The 17,796-nt window shown below is 36.9% G+C and overlaps 1 protein-coding gene across 1 annotated transcript in view; it reads right to left on the bottom strand.

Moving 5' to 3' along the window:
* Positions 1 to 17,796, bottom strand: part of ZNF33B (zinc finger protein 33B) — a 34,313-nt gene that overhangs the window by 14,521 nt on the left and 1,996 nt on the right. The window contains exons 2-4 of the mRNA XM_033842136.2: positions 17,318 to 17,376; positions 5,346 to 5,472; positions 4,990 to 5,139 (exon numbers count right to left, since the gene is read on the bottom strand). Coding sequence (XP_033698027.1) covers positions 4,990 to 5,139; positions 5,346 to 5,472; positions 17,318 to 17,332 — 292 coding nt within the window. The 5' untranslated portion in view covers positions 17,333 to 17,376. The remainder of the gene's footprint in view (positions 1 to 4,989; positions 5,140 to 5,345; positions 5,473 to 17,317; positions 17,377 to 17,796) is intronic.

Below are 17,796 nucleotides of genomic sequence, written 5' to 3'. Positions count from 1 at the left end.
TTAATCAAACTATCAAAAATTAAATACAAAGAAAAAATATTAAAGCAGCAAGTGAAAAGCAACAAATAACATACAAGGGAATCTCAATAAGGTTAACAGCTGATTTTTCAGCAGAAACTCTGCAAGCCAGAACAGAGTGGCAGAACATATTTAAAGTGATGAAAGAGAAAAACCAACAACCAAGATTACTCTACCCAGCAAGGATCTCATTCAGATTCGATGGAGAAATTAAAACCTTTACAGATGAGCAAACGTTAAGAGAATTCAGCACCACCAAACCAGCTTTACAACAAATGCTAAAGAAACTTCTCTAGGCAGGAAACACAAGAGAAGGAAAAGACCTACAATAATAAACCCAAAACAATTAAGAAAATGGTAATAGGAACATGCATATCGATAATTACCTTAAATATAAATGGATTAAATGCTCCAACCAAAAGACACAGCTGGCTGAATGGATACAAAAACAAGACCGGTATATATGCTGTCTACAAGAGACCCATTTCAGACCTATGGACACATACAGACTGAAAATGAGGGGATGGAAAAAGACATTCCATGCAAATGGAAATCAAAAGAAAGCTGGAGTAGCAATTCTCATATCAGACAAAATAGACTTTAAAATAAAGACAATTACAAGAGACAAGGATACTACATAATGATCAAGGGATCAATCCAAGAAGAAGATATAACAATTGTAAATATTTATGCACCCAACATAGGAGCACCTCAATACATAAGGCAAATGCTAACAGCCATAAAAGGGGAAATGGACAGCAACACAATAATACTAGGGGACTTTAACACCCCACTTTCACCAATGGACAGATCATCTAAAACGAAAATAAATAAGGAAACACAAGCTTTAAATGACACATTAAAAGATGGACTTAATTGATACTTATAGGACATTCCATCAAAAAACAACAGAATAAAACAACAGAGTGCTTCTTCTCAAGCACTCATGGAATATTCTCCAGGATAGACCATATCCTGGGTCACAAATCAAGCCTTGGTAAATTTAAGAAAATTGAAATCGTATCAAGTATCTTTTCCGACCACAATGCCATGAGACTAAATATCATTTGCAGGAAAAAAACTGTAAAAAATACAAACATGTGGGGTTCCAAGGTGGTGCAGTGGTTAAGAATCTGCCTGCCAATGCAGGGGACATGGGCTCGAGCTCTGGTCCGGGAAGGTCCCACAGGCCACAGAAAACCTAAGCCCGTGCACCACAACTACTGAGCTGGCGCTCTACAGCCTGCAAGCCAAAACTACTGAAGCCCGTGCGCCTAGAGCCTGTGCTCTGCAGCAAGAGAAGCCACCACAATGTGAAGCCTGTGAACCGCAATGAAGAGTAGCTCCTTCTAACCGCAACAACAGAAAGCCCATGTGGCAATGTAGACCCAATGCAGCCAAAAATAAATAGATTAATTAATTAATTAATTTAAAATACAAACACATGGAAGCTAAACAATATGCTATTAAATAACCAAGAGATCACTGAAGAAATCAAAGAGGAAATCAAAAAATACCTAAAAACAAATGACAATGAAAACACGACGACCGAAAACCTATGGGATGCAGCAAAAGCAGTTCTATGAGGGAAGTTTATAGCAATACAATCCTACCCCAAGAAAAAAGAAAAATCTCAAATAAACAACCTAACCTTACATCTAAAGCAATTAGAGAAAGAAGAAGGAAAAACCCCCAAAGTTAGCAGAAGGAAAGTAATCATAAAGATCAGACCAGAAATAAATGAAAAAGAAATGAAGGAAACGATAGCAAAGATAAATAAAACTAAAAGTGGTTCTTTAAGATAAACAAAATTGATAAACCATTAGCCAGACTTATCAAGAAAAAAAGGGAGAAGACTCAAATCAATAGAATTAGAAATGAAAAAGGAGAAGTAACAACTGACACTGCAGATATACAAAGGATCATGAGACATTAGTACAAGCAACTATATGCTAGTAAAATGGACAACCCGGAAGAAATGGACAAATTCTTAGAAAAGCACAACCTTCTGAGACTGAACCAGGAAGAAATAGAAAATATAAGCCAATCACAAGCACTGAAATTGAAACTTTTATTAAAAATCTTCCAACAAACAAAAGCCCAGGACCAGATGGCTTCACAGGAGAATTCTATCAAATATTTAGAGAAGAGTTAACACCTACCCTTCTAAAACTCTTCCAAAATATAGCAGAGGGAGGAACACTCCCAAACTCATTCTACAAGGCCACCATCATCCTGATAGCAAAACCACACAAGGATGTCACAAAAAAAGAAAACTACAGGCCAATATCACTGATAAACATAGATGCAAAAATCCTCAACAAAATACTAGCAAACAAATCCAACAGCACATTAAAAGGATCATACACCATGATCACGTGGGGTTTATCCCAGGAATGCAAGGATTTTTCAATATACGCAAATCAATCAATGTGATACACCATATTAACAAATTGAAGGAGAAAAACCATATGATCATCTCAATAGATGCAGAAAAAGCTTTTGACAAAATTCAACACTCATTTATGATAAAAACCCTCCAGAAAGTAGGCATAGAGGGAACCTACCTCAACATAATAAAGGCCATATATGACAAACCCACAGCCAACATCATTCTCAATGGTGAAAAACTGAAACCATTTCCGCTAAGATCAGGAACAAGACAAGGTTGCCCACTCTCACCACTATTATGCAACATAGTTTTGGAAGTTATAGCCATAGCAATCAGAGAAGAAAAAGAAATAAAAGGAATCCAAATCGGAAAAGAAGTAAAACTGTCACTGTTTGCAGATAACATGATACTATACATAAAGAACCCTAAAGATGCTACCAGAAAACTACTAGAGCTAATCAATGAATTGGGTAAAGTAGCAGGATACAAAATTAATGCACAGAAATCTCTTGCATTCCTATACACTAATGATGAAAAATCTGAAAGTGAAATTAAGGAAACTCTCCCATTTACCATTGCAACAAAAAGAATAAAATACCTAGGAATAAACCTACCTAAGGAGACAAAAGACCTGTATGCAGAAAACTGTAAGATACTGATGAAAGAAATTAAAGATGATACAAACAGATGGACAGATATACTATGTTCTTGGATTGGAAGAATCAATATTGTGAAAATGACTCTACTACCCAAAGCAATCTACAGATTCAATGCAATCCCTATCAAACTACCACTGGCATTTTTCACAGAACTAGAACAAAAATTTTCTCAATTTGTATGGAAACAGAAAATATCCCGAGTAGCCAAAACAATCTTGAGAAGAAAAATGGAGCTGGAGAAATCAGACTCCTGGACTTCAGACTATACTACAAAGTTACACTAATCAATACAGTATCGTACTGGCACAAAAACAGAAATATAGATCAGTGGAACAGGATAGAAAGCCCAGAGATAAAACATGCACATATGGTCACCTTATCTTTGATAAAAGGCCAGAGTATACAATGGAGAAAAGACAGCCTCTTCAATAAGTGGTGCTGGGAAAAATGGACAGCTACAGGTAAAAGAATGAAATTAGAACACTTCCTAACACTATACACAAAAAGACACTCAAAATGGATTAAAGACCTAAATGTGTGGCCAGACACTATAAAACTCTTAGAGGAAAACATAGGCAGAACACTCTATGACATAAATCACAGCAAGATCCTTTTTGTCCCCCCTCCTAGAGAAATGGAAATAAAAACAAAAATAAACAAATGGGACCTAATGAAACTTAAAAGCTTTGGCAGAGCAAAGGAAACCATAAACAAGATGAAAAGACAACCCTCAGAATGGGAGAAAATATTTGCAAATGAAGCAGCTGACAAAGGATTAATCTCCAAAATATACAAGCAGCTCATGCAGCTCAGTATCAAAAAAATAAACAACTCAATCCAAAAATGGGCAGAAGACGTAAATAGACATTTCTCCAGAGAAGATATACAGATTGCCAACAAACACATGAAAATGTGCTCAACATCACTAATCATTAGAGAAAGGCAAATCAAAACTACAATGAGGTATCACCTCACACCGGTCAGAATGGCCATCATCAAAAAATCTACAAACAATAAATGCTGGAGAGGGTGTGGAGAAAAGGGAACACTCTTGCCTTGTTGGTGGGAATGTAAATTGGTACAGCCACTATGGAGAACAGTATGGAGGGTCCTTAAAAAATTAAAAATAGAACTACCATATGACCCAGCAATCCCACTACTGGGTATATACCCTGAGAAAACCATAATTCAAAAAGAGTCATGTACCACAATGTTCACTGCAGCTCTATTTACTATAGCCAGGGCACTGAAGCAACCTAAATGCCCATCGACAGACGAATGGATAAAGAAGATGTGGTACATATATACAATGTAGTATTTCTCAGCCATAAAAAAGAAGCAAAATTGAGTTATTTGTAGTAAGGTGGATGGACCTACAGTCTGTCATACAGAGTGAAGTACGTCAGAGAGGGAAAAACAAATACCGTATGTTAACACATATGTATGGAATCTAAAAAAAAAAAAAAAAAAAAAAAAACCATGGTTCTGATGAACCTAGGGGCAGGACAGGAATAAAGACACAGCCGTAGAGAATGGACTTGAGGACGCTGGGAGGGTGAAGGGTAAGATGGGATGAAGCAAGAGAGTAGCATTGACATATATACACTACCAAATGTAAAATAGATAGCTAGTGGGAAGCAGTTGCATGGCACAGGGAGATCAGCTTGGTGCTTTGCAACCACCTGGAGGGATGGGATAAGGAAGGTGGGAGGGAGATGCAAGAGGGAGGGAATATGGGGATATACATATGCATACAGCTGATTCACTTTGTCACACAGCAGAAACTAACACAACACTGTAAAGCAATTATACTCCAATAAAGATGTTAAAAGAAAAAATGAACACATGAGCAATACTTAAGATTAATAAGAATTCGTACCTATCACCAGGTGTCCTTCTGTTTAATACAGCCTAACTCACCTGGGGAGCTCTGGCTTGGGGACTCTTCCTCTAATACCCATGGTTGCTCTCCTTGTTCCAACCTGAAGATCAGTTCTGGTTTAGGGATGCAATACCCTGTGAATGGGAAATGACATGGGAATTGCGCTAGGCTCATGGGCTTTACGGCTCCTGAAGAAAACAGAAAATGAAGCTTCAGGGACCAATTTCAATCTATTATTGGGATAAGAAAAATTCTTTATGGTGTTTCAGCAGTCCTTTTTCTTATCACCCTGGATCTCAAGCCTAAGTATCTTCAAACTCAAAAAATTTCCACAGGTGTCAGCAACCAAGAAAGGACATGCATACTAGGAATCTACATGGAAAACAATCCCTACCCACTGAGACGAGGTGACTATAGTTCTCCAGCATCACATCCCTGTACAGTGTCCTCTGAGCAGGGTCCAGCTGCTGCCACTCCTCCTGGGTGAAGTCCAAAGTCACATCCTCAAATGATAAGGATTCCTGAAATAGCACATTTGTGCTCAAATTTAAGTAATCAGAATTGAAAGACATGGAGAAGCTACATGAGAATGGTTATACTGTTCACTATTCAGAGTCAATCAAAATACGTTTTGGGATGTCTACTTCTGCACTGTACTTGGTTGGAGAGGGAGAAATCCTAACAGATATTCCCTACTAATTCCCTCCAGTTATTAATATAAGTTATTGATGCTTGCATGCCATAAAAACTATCCTACTTTGGGGGAATCTGAAGACAAAGCAATGTTACTGTTATCAAGAAGCATATAATCTGAAAAACAGACAAATATACAAGCATATAACTACAATAAGATGTTACTATTGTGAAAAGATGAGCAAAGTTGATTGCGGTTTCAAAGGGGACAAAAGTTCTATTCCTGCTATTAGGGTGGGTTTCACTGAGGAGGTAAAATTCTGAGTGGTTAAACAACATTAGAGTAACAGTCATGAACCTGGGGCAACAGCATAACCATGGATACCTCTAAGAATAGTAGTTAAAGGAAAAGCAATTAGCACATAAGAGAGTACCATTTGGGACTATGATAAGATAAAGAGCTATGGAGTTATTCAGGGAGTGAGTTATTGAATAATTTTGGATATAACTCCTGTAGAATAGGGGTGTCCAAAATATCTGCTTACTCTTCCTTCTGGGAAACCTTTTTATTTATTTATAAATTGTAAACTCATATTGTCAATCTATATATAAAATTTCATTCTTTTTTTTAGATTAAAAAAATGTAGGTAGGCACCTGAGTATTTTCTTCCCATAACTGAACAGTCTCATACAATCTTCACCAAGAGTAGATTCGATCTCAAGAAACCACTTTCTTTGCTCATCTAGAAGGAGCAACTCCTCAACCGTTAAAGTTTTATCAAGAGATTGGAGTAATTCAGTAATATCTTCAGGCTCCACTTCTAGTTGTAGTTCTCTTGCTATTTCTACCATACCTGCAATTACTTCCTCCTCTGAAGTCTCAAACTCCTCAAAGTCATCCATGAGGGCTGAAATCAGCTTCTTCAAAATTCCTGTTAATGTTGATACGTAGACCTCTTCTGATGAATCACAAACATTCCTAATGGCTTCTAGAATGGTGAATCCTTTCCAGGTTTTTACTTTGCCAGATCCATCAGAGAAATCACTGTCTATGACAGCTATAGTGTTATGAAACGTATTTTTTAAATAACAAGACTTGAACATCAAAATCACTCCTTGACCCATGGGCTGCAGACGCTGTGTTATCAGGCATGAAAACATTATTAATCTCATTGTACATCTCCATCAGAGCTCTTGGGTGACCAGGTGCACTGTCAATGAACAGTAGTATTCTGAAAGGAATCTTTTTTTCTGAGCAGTAAATCTCAATAGTAGGCTTAGAATATTCATCAAACCATGTTATAAACTGATGTGCTGTCATCCAGGCTCTGTTGTTCCATTTATAGAGCACAGGCAGAGTAGATTTAGCATAATTCTTAAGGGTCCTAGGACTTTGCAAATGGTAAATGAGCATCGGCTTCAACTTAAAGTCAACAGCTGCATTAGCCCCTAACAAGAGAATCAGCCTGTCCTTTGAAGCCAGGCACTGACTTCTCCTCTCTAGCCATGCAAGTCCTAGATGGTATGTTCTTCCAATTTAAGGCTGTTTTGTCTACACTGAAAATCTGTTGTTTAGTGTAGCCACCTTCACTAATTATCTTAGCTAGATCTTCTAGATAACTTGCTATAATTTCTACATCAGCACTTGCTGCTTCACCTTGCACTTTGATATTATGGAGACGTCTTCTTTCCTTAAACCTCATGAACCAGCCTCTGCTAGCTTCAGATGTTTCTTCTGCAGCTTTCCTCACCTCTCTCAGCCTTACATGGAATTGAAGAAAAGAGAATTAGGTCCTTGCTCTGGATTAGGCTTTGGTTAAGGGAATGTTGTAGCTGCTTTCATCTTCTATCCAGACCACTAAAACTTTCTCCATATCAGCAATAAGGCTGTTTCACTTTCTTATCATTTGTGTGTTTACTGGAGTAGCACTTTTAATTTCCTTCAAGAACCTTTCCTTTGCATTCACAACTTGACTAACAGTTTGGTGCAAGAGGCCTAGCTTTTGGTCTATCTAGGCTTTCGGCATGCTTTCCTCACTAAGTTTAATCTAGCTTTTGATTTAAAGTGAGAGATGTGTGATTCTTCCTTTCATTGAACACTTAAAGGCCATTGTAGAGTTATTAGTTTGCCTAATTTCAATACTGTTGTGTCTCAGGGAATACAGAGGCCCAAGGAGAGGGAAAGAGACTGGAGAACAGCTGGTTGGTGGAGCAGTCGAAACAGATACATTTAAGTTCACTGTCTTATATGGGTGTGGTTTGTGGTGCCCCCAAACAATTACAATAGTAACATCAAAGATCACTGATCACAGATCACCATAACAAATATAATAATAATGAAAACGTTTGAAATATTGTGAAAATTACCAAAATATGACAACAGACAAGAAGTGAGCAAATGCTTTTGGAACAATGTGCCAAAAGACTCGATGCAGATTTACCACAAACCTTCAATTTGTAAAAAAAATACAGTATCTGTGAAGTGCAGTAAAGCAAAGCACAATAAAACAAGGTACACCTGTATTATACATGACACTGAAAAATGGAAATAGCAAGCATCTCTCAGTAAAGAAATGGAAAACTAAAATGTGGTATGGTCTCATAATAAAATATTATATGACATTAAAAATTAAAAATTTGGACCAATCTTAAGTACAATATTAAAATTTTTAAAACGGAGATACAGTAACCTACATATCAAATGAGATAACTGACATAATTCTAAGAAGCATATAAAACAAAATATATATTTTTCCATGATACATACATTTCTGTCTACTTACACAAATAGAATGAGAAATTAATGTATATATATAAATGTATAAACATGTATATGAACAGTGAGTCAAGGATGAAAACCCAGCTGTGGTAGGCTGAATAATGGCCTAAGGATATTCATGTCCTAATCCTGGAACATGTGAATATTACTGTATACGGCAAGAGGGCCTTTGCAGATGTGATTAGCTAAGAATCCTGAAAAGAGAGCATCCTGGATTATCCAGGTGGACGCTAAGGATAATCAAAAGTGTCCTAATAAATAAGAAGGAGCCAGAAAGAGATGTGACTACAGAAGAGGAGAAGGCAATATAAAGAGTTGAGACTGATGTGATATGCCTTGAAAATGGAGGAAGGTGTCACAACAGCTGAAAAAAGCAAGGAAACAGATTCTCCCACCAGAGCCCAGAAGGTACAAGTCCTGTCATCACCTTGTAAGGTTAATTTGGACTTCCCTCTAACTTTGTGTTGGTTTAAACCATTAAATCTGTGGCAATTTGTTACAGCTGTAACAGGAAACTAATATACAGGGATACATTAATTGCCAGGAGTCAAAGTCCTTAATTGTTCTGAAGGAGACATCACTAGAGGGGTAGAAGGAGGGCTGTATGAAGTTATAGGAGCTGCTAGTAGAGGCTGTGCAGAAGAGCAGGCAGTGGGGTCAAATGATGCAGAGAGGTCAAGTAACTCCAAAACTGCAATGTATCATTGGTAACAGACTCTGACCAGGGAAAACAGCAGCGCACAGAACTCTCAGGGCCACATCCCTCCAAAGGAACACCTAAAAACCTGGCAAAAACTATCAGAATCAACTTTAGCAGAACTCTGGAAAATAGACAAAGGTTACAACAATCAAGAGAATGATTAATCAAGAAAAATGCAACTGAAACCTGGTAGGAGGGATTTTGTGTTGTTTTAACTTACCCTTGCTCCATCTCACCCTCTCAGGCTGTATTAGCTTGCTACGGTTGCCATAACAAAGTATACAGACTGAGTGCTTAAACAACATAAGTTTATTATCTCACAGATCTGGAGGCTAGAAGTCCAAGATTAAGATGTCAGCAGGGCTGGTTCCTTCTGAGGGCTGTGAGATAAGAATCTATTCAAAGCCTTTCTCCTTGGCTTTCAGATGGCTGTCTTCTCCCTGTAACTCTACAACGTTTTCCTGCTATATGTAGCTCTGTGTCCAAATTTCCCTTTTATAAGGACACTAGTATTGGATTAGGGCCCACTCTAATGACCTCACTTTAACCTGACTACCTCTGTAAAGACCCTTTCTCCCAGTAAGATCATATTCTGAGATATCAATGATTAGGACTTTAACATATAAATTTTCAGGAGGCAGTTCAACCAGTAACATTTGGTCTTGAAGATGGACTCCAATATTCTTGGTGTAGATTCCTGGTGCCAGAGAGAGCAGAATGGAGTTATTTCTCAACAATTGGGGTTGTTTGTTTTGAACTGTCTGGTGGAGACCTGAAAAGACTACAGCAGAATGCTCAGAACCTCTTACATCAGAGAAATGACTACATGAAGGGCATTTACTGAAAACATTTAAAGGCAAATGAACCAGCTACTGCCACTGGGGCAAAGGACGTCAGCTGGAGCAAACAAAATATATGTCAAAAAAGTCTGTGAAGAAAAGCTGGGGAGTGAAATGCTTTGGGGCTTTGAAAAGTTTCCATATAGTCCTGGAAATCTAGAAGACCCACACATATCTAGGATGAAGCACATGTTCAAAAAAGACCTGACAAAATCCTAAGCTCTCAACTCTGGGTGACTATCAAGCTCTGTACAAATAAGAAGTGAGGGTGAGGGAAGAGTTTTAAACTGCCCAGTGTGGTGTTGAGGATATGCTCCAATACATACAAACCCTACAGTAAGGACTGGGGAGATTTTTGGTTTTGTTGACTCCAGGCACTTAAGGAAATCTCTTGTTAAATCACTAGTTGAGCACTATGTAAATGGGACAGAGATTTCAGTAATGACATGCAACAAAGAAGACAGTCTTTACAAAAATAGTTTAGACATTTACAAAACAAACAAAAAACTATGCCTCACACAACAGTAACAACTCTGAGGGTTGGGGAGGAGATCTGATCTCTGAATTAACACATTATAATATTCAAAATGTCCAGTTTCACCAAAAAATTATAAGGCATTTAAATGAGAAAGTATAGCCCTTTCACGAGAAAAAAATTCACAGACACCTTCCCTGAGGAGGCCTAATCTTTGGATTTACTAGACAAAGATTATAAATCTATTGTCTTAAATAAGGTTAAAGAAGTAAAGGAACCATGGGGGGTAAATTAAAGGAAACCAGAAGAATGATGTTCCACCAAAGAGAACATCAACAAATAGAAATACTGAAGTTGAAAAGTACAAAAATTGAAATAAAAACTTCAGTAGAGGGTTCAACAGCAGATGTGAACAGATGGAAAAAAGAATCAGCAAACTAGAAGATAGGTAAACTGAAATTATACAGTTTGAGCAAGAAAAAAGAATAAAGAAAGATAAACAGAGCCTAAGAGACCTGTGGGACACCATCAAGCACACCAACATTTGCATATTGGGAGTACCAGAAGGAAAGTAAAAGACAGAAAAAATATTTGAAAAAATAAAAGCCGAAAACCTCCCAAAGTTGATGAAAAACATGAACCTACATATCCAAAAAGCTCAAGGAACTTCAAGTAAGATACGCACAAAGAGACCCACTAAAACACAGTATAATCAATTGTCAAAGATAAAGAGAATCTTGAAAGAAATAAGAGAGAAGTGACTCATCATGTACAGAAGATCCTGAAAAGGAATATCCAATTTCTCATCAGAACCATGGAGGACAAGAGGCAGTGGCATGACATATTAAAGTGCTGAAAGAAAAACTTTCAATGAAGAATTCTATATTCAAAAATACTGTTCTTCCAAACAAAGAGAAATTAAGCCATTCTCAGATAAACAAAAGCCGAGGGAGTTTGTTGCTAATAGACTTGTCCTTCAAGAAAACCTAAAGAGTCCTTCAGGCTAAAATGAATGGAAGACACTATCTCAAAGCTAGTTAAAGAAACAAAGAACACCATTAAACAATAAAGGTAGGGACTTCCCTGGTGGTCCAGTGGGTAAGACTCTGCGCTCCCAATGCAGGGGGCTCAGGTTTGATCCTTGGTTGGGGAACTAGATCCCACATACATGCTGCAACTAAGAGTCCACATGCCACAACTAAGGAGCCTGCATGCCACAACTAAGAAGTCCACATGCCACCACTAAAGGTCCCACATGCCCACATGCTTCAACTAAGACCCGGCACAGCCAAAATAAATAAATAAAATAAATAAACAAACAAACAAATAATTTAAAAAACTATAAAGGTATATGTGAAAGCCAATATTATTATATTTTTGGTTAATAACTCCTTTTTTCTCTATCTAACTTAAAAGCATAAAACAATAATTACAAATCTATGGCACATGGATTAGATCCCTAGGGCTGCTATGACAAATTCCCACAAACTGGTGGTTTGTAATGAGAAATTTATCCTCTCATAGTTCTAGAGTCTAGACGTCCAAAAGCAAGGTGTTAGCAAGGCCATGCTCCCTCTGGGACTCTAGACAGAAACTTTCCTTGCCTCCCCCTTATTTCCGATGGTGACCAGCAATACTTGACATTCTCTGGATTGAAGCTGCATTACTCCAATCTCTGCTTCTGTCATCACATGGTGTTCTCTCTGTTTGTCTCTATCCTTCTGATACTGTGATACAGTAAGGAATATAGATATATTTTGGTCTTTGTCTCTGACAGGAGAAAGGAAATAATAAAGATTAGAGGAGAGACAAATAAGTGGGGGGAAAAAATAGAATGAACAAAACCAAAAGTGCTTCTTTAAAAAACAATCAACAAAACTGACAAACCTCTAGCTAGACTGACAAAGTAAAAAAGACTCAAAATATTCAAATCAGAAATGGAGACATTACTACCAACCTAACAGAAATAAAGAGGGTTATAAGACAATACTAAAAACAATTTACGTCAAAAAATCAGAAACTTAGATTAAATGAATAAATTCCTAGAAACACAAATAACCAACTGATTCAGGAAGAAATACAAAATGTGAATAGCAAGCAAAGAGATCAAATCAGTAATCAAAAACTTTTCAACAAAGAAAAGTCCAGAACCAGATGACTTCACTGCTGAATTTTAACAAACATTTAAAGAAGAATTAACACTAATTCTTCCCAAACTCTTCCAAAAAAGAGGAAGAAAAACCCTGAAAAACTTTTTTCAGACCCCTGAAAAACGCAGGGGTTAGGGGTGATGACTTCAGTGTGGTTAAAAATCCGAGTATAACTTCAGAGCTATCCCTCCTTATCTGCGGTTCTGCACCTGCAGATTCAACCATCCATGGATTGTGTAGTACTGTAATATCTAGTATTGAAAAAACTCTGCATATAAGAGGACCCATGCAGTTTAAACCTGTGTAGTTCAAGGGTAAACTGTACTTCTTAACTAATTCAATGAGGCCAGCATTAATTACCCTAATATCTAAGTTAGATAAAGGCATCACAATAAAATGAAATTACAGGCCAATATTCCTTATGAATATAAATGTAATATCCTCAACAAAATACTACAAAATTGAGTCCAAACAACATATTAAAAGGATCATAGGTAATTCCCTGGCGGTTCAGTGATTAGGATTCCACACTTCCACTGCTGGGGGCAAAGGTTCCATCCCTGGTTGGGAAACTAAGATCCCACAAGCTGCGTGGTGCATTACGAATGAATGAATGAATGAATAAACAAATAAATAAACAGATCATGAATCATGACGAAGTAGAATTTATACCAGGAATGCAAGAGCAGTTCAACATGAGAAAATCAATTTAATATACCAAATGAAGATGAAAAATCCCCACACGATGCTCAAGTGAAGCAGAAAAAGCACTTGACTACATCCAAAACCTTTTCAGGATAAAATCACTCAATAAACTAGGAATAGAAGTGAACTTCCCAACCTGATAAAAAGGCTTTTACGAAAAACCCATAGCTAGTATTTAATGGTAAAAGACTGAAAGCTTTCCCACTAAAATGTAGAACAAGACAAGAATACCCACCTTGGTCACTTCTATTCAACACTGTAAAAGAAGTCCCAGCCAGAGAAACCAGGCAATAAAAAGAAATAAAGCCATCCAAATTAGAAACAGTGAAGTAAAACTATCTCTGTCTTTAGATGACATGATCTTACACACAGAAAATCCTAAAATATCCATCAAAAAATTATTAGAGCTAATAAATTCAATAAAATTGTAGAACACAAGATTAACACACAAAATATCAGTTTAATGAACAATCCAAAAGTAAATTAAGAAAACAACTGTACTTACAATACCATCAAAAAGAATAAAATACTTTGGAACACAGTTAACCAAGGAGGTCCAAGACTTGTATACACTGAAAACTACAAGACTTCGCTGAAAAAAATTAAAGACCTAAATAATGGAAGGACACTCCTTGTTCATGGGATAAAATACTTAATATAGTCAAGATAAGAATACTCCCCAGTGTTCCACAAATTCGATGAAAAATCCAACAGCCTTTTTTTGCAGAAATGGACATGATCTTTATATTCACGTGGAATTGCAAGGAACCTCGAATAGCCAAAATAAACTTGACAAAGAAGAACAAATCAGAGGACTCACGTGTTCTGACTTCAAAACTTGCCACAAAGCTAGAGAATCAAAACAGTATGGAACTGGCATAAGGGTACACATATAGATCAAGTGAACAGAACTGAAAATCTGGGAAAAAACCTACACATCTCTGGTGAACTATTTCTCATCAAGAGTACCAAGACCACTCAACGTGAAAAAAACAGTCTCTTCAACAAACGGTGTTGGGACAACTGGATATCCACATACAAATATATGAAACTGGACCCCTTCCTCATGTTATATATGCAAAAATTAACTCAAAATAGATCAAAGACCTAAATGTAAGAGCTAAAACTGTAACACTCTTAGGAGAAAACACAGTAAATCTTCGTGATCTTGGTTTGGCAATGAGTTCTTAGATACGACATCAAAAGCACATACAACAGAAGAAAAATAGATAAACCAAACTTCATCACAATTAGAACCCTTGGGCTTTCCTGGCGGTGCAGTGGTTAAGAATCCTCCTGCCAATACAGGGGACACGGGTTTGAACCCTGGTCTGGGAAGATCCCACATGCCATGGAGCAACTAAGCCCGTAAGCCACAACTACTGAACCTGCGTTCTAGATCCGAGCCGCAACTACTGAGCCTGCGAGCCACAACTACTGAAGCCTGTGTGCCTAGAGCCTGTGCTCCACAACGAGAAGCCACTGCAATGAGAAGCCCACCCACCGCAACGAAGAGTAGCCCCCGCTCGCTGCAACTAGAGAAAGCCCGCACGCAGCAACAAAGACCCAACGCAGCCAAATATAAAATAAATTTATTAAAAAAAAGAATCAAGCACCACTAAACTAATTTATTAAAAAAAATTAAAACCCTTTTTGATTCAAAGTATATACTATCAAAAGAATGAAAAGACAACTCAAAGAATGGGAGGAAATATTTGAAAATCATATAACTGATAGAAGCCTAGTACCCGAAATACTCTTATAATAAACAACCCAATTTAAAAATGGACAAAGGACACGAAAAAATATGTCTGCAAAGTAGTTATAGAAATGTCCAAGAAGCACACAAAATGGTGCTCATTTGTCATTAGGGAAAAGCAAATCAAAACCACAATGAGATACGACTTTGCACACACTAGGATGGCTATAATAAAAAAATACAGATGTTAACAAGTGTTGCTGAGGATGAGGAAAAGCTGGAACTCTCATATATTGCTGGTGAAAATGTAAAATTGTGGAGCCACTGTGAAAAAGTTTGGTGGTTCCTCATTAAGTTAAAAATGATTAACATAGGACCCAGCATTTCTACTTCTAGGTATATACCCATAATTGAAACAGGTTTTCTTTTTTTTTAATAAAATACAATTATTTAATGAGACTATTCAAGACTGGAAAAGATGCAGTGATACAGGCAGAAAACAGGTTTTCAAACAAAAATGTGCACAAATGTTGACGGTGGCCCTATTCACAATAGCTGTAAGGTGGAAACAACAAAGACGTCCATCAATTGATACCTGCATAAACAAAATGTGGTACCTCCATACAGTGGAATATTGAGTCATGAAAAGATATGAAATCTTGGTAAAAGGGTACAAACTTTCAGCTATAAAATGAAAAAGGTCTGAGGATCTAATGTATAACATGGTGACTACACTGATAACATTGTATTGATTGTATAATTGAAATCTGCGGAGAACTTAAATGTCTCACAAAAAAAGAGAAAAATATGTGAGGTGGTGGATGTGTTAATTTACTAGATGGGAGGAATCCTTTCATAACATATATGTATATCAAATTGTCATGATATGTACTTCAAATATCTTACAATTTTGTCAATTATACCTTAATAAAGCTGGGGGGTGGGGAAGGAATGAAATCTGATACATGCTGCAATATGGATGAAATTTGAAAACATACTAAATGAAAGACACAAAAAACACATACTGTATAATTACATTTATGTAAAATATCTACAAGAGGCAAGTTCTTAGAGTCAGAAAGTAAATTAGTAGTTGCCAGGGACTGGGGTAAAAGGGGAATAGAGAATGACTTTAAAGGGTATTAGGTTTTATTTTGGGATGATGGAAATGTTCTGGAACTAGATAGTGATGATGGTTGCACAATACTGTGAATGTATTAAACGCCACTGAAATGTACACTTTAAAATGGTTAATTGTTTACATGTACTTAAACAATATATATTATTGGTGACTTTCACTGACCAAATTCCAGCAAATGATGAGGCAGAATCCATTCTGCATGAAGCAGATTGAAATTTGATTAGGTGCAGAAACACCTGCCAGAAAATCTTCTCTTAACTGAACACTCTATATACTGAGCAAGACAAAGAATTTTAGAAATTTATTTTAAGGACATGCAGTCAATTTATTCTGTAGATGTTCTAGTTTTATGCAGGGGTGGGCCCCCCCAAAAAACCCAAGACCATCAGAAAGCTGTCTACATGAGCATCAGTAATATGGCCTCCTGAAAAATCTGGGTTTTGCTTGGTACCATCTTGGTACCAAGGGTTTTGCTTGGTACCATCTTTTGCATCCACTGAAGAATAATTACAGGCATTGATTTCATGGTTGCCACCAAAAGGTTGTTCATCATTTACAAGAAAAGAAACAAAAGGTTTTTTTTTTTCTTCTTTCAGCTTTCAATGTCAGAAAATCTTTTGGCTCCAAAAGGAAGCAGGCAGCTTTATTCACATGATCAATAAAAGCCATGTAACATAGTCTTTTTTTTGGCCATGACTACCAGAATGGTCAGAAATATTTGCAGCTCTAATGAGAACCTACTCTATAGCTCAGGGAACTCTACTCAACGCTCTGTGGTGACCTAAATGGGAAGGAATTCCAAAAAATAAGAGGGGATATAGGTATACATATAGCTGATTCACTTTGCTGTACTGTAGAAATGAACACAACATCATAAAGCAACTATACTCCAATAAAAATTAATTTTTAAATAAATAAATATTTGCAGCTTAATTTTGGTAACCACATAATTTCTTATGATCTGTGTGTATGTGTCTCCTTGCCAATTCTGCTCTAGTGACCTGCTATTCCAATGTTACTGGCCTGTAGACCTCAATATCACCATCACCTGCAATCTCAGGCCCCAATACATGTTTTGCAAACTTTCCAGGTGATTTTAATGCACATTAAAGTTTGAGAACCATTATGCTATGCTGTTTCCCTCAGTTTCATTTTACCTATTTCTACTTTTCCATTTCAAGTATAGGAGTCATTAACCTCATAAAATACATTGTTAAACAGTGTAGAAAGACTTTAACAACTCACATAAGATTTCTTCATATTTTGCTGGTCTTGGAAAAATGTTGAAATCTCTGAAGGTATAGCTGGGACAGAAAGAGAGGAATAAAGTCATTAGAGATATAGACTGCCTGCAACTCCCGGATTTGCCTATTTAAATGGCTACAAAAATAGCCCGGGTAAAATGTTTCTATGTGGGAGAATATCCTTTTCATCCTGCAGAAGGGGCAGGAAGGGACATATGAAAAAAAGTACTCACATGTCTATGTGTGACTGTGATATGGTCATGCAGAGCTTGGGTATGCAATTTTTCACTGGGTGAATGTAATTATTTTCTACTTTTTTTTAAACAATATATGTACCCCTTTATTTCAAAGAAATTTAAAAATTACAAGGAAATTGGTCAAATAACAATACCCTAAATGAAGGAACACTAAGCTTTCATTAAGATATACAGCAAATGTTGTAATGTACACATATATTTTCTTATTTACTGCTTGAGGTAG

Source organism: Tursiops truncatus, chromosome 16, assembly GCF_011762595.2.
Source record: "Tursiops truncatus isolate mTurTru1 chromosome 16, mTurTru1.mat.Y, whole genome shotgun sequence".
NCBI classification, from domain to species: domain Eukaryota; kingdom Metazoa; phylum Chordata; class Mammalia; order Artiodactyla; family Delphinidae; genus Tursiops; species Tursiops truncatus.
The sequence above is the reverse complement of the archived record's forward strand: the minus strand, read 5'-3'. Positions and strand labels throughout refer to the sequence as shown.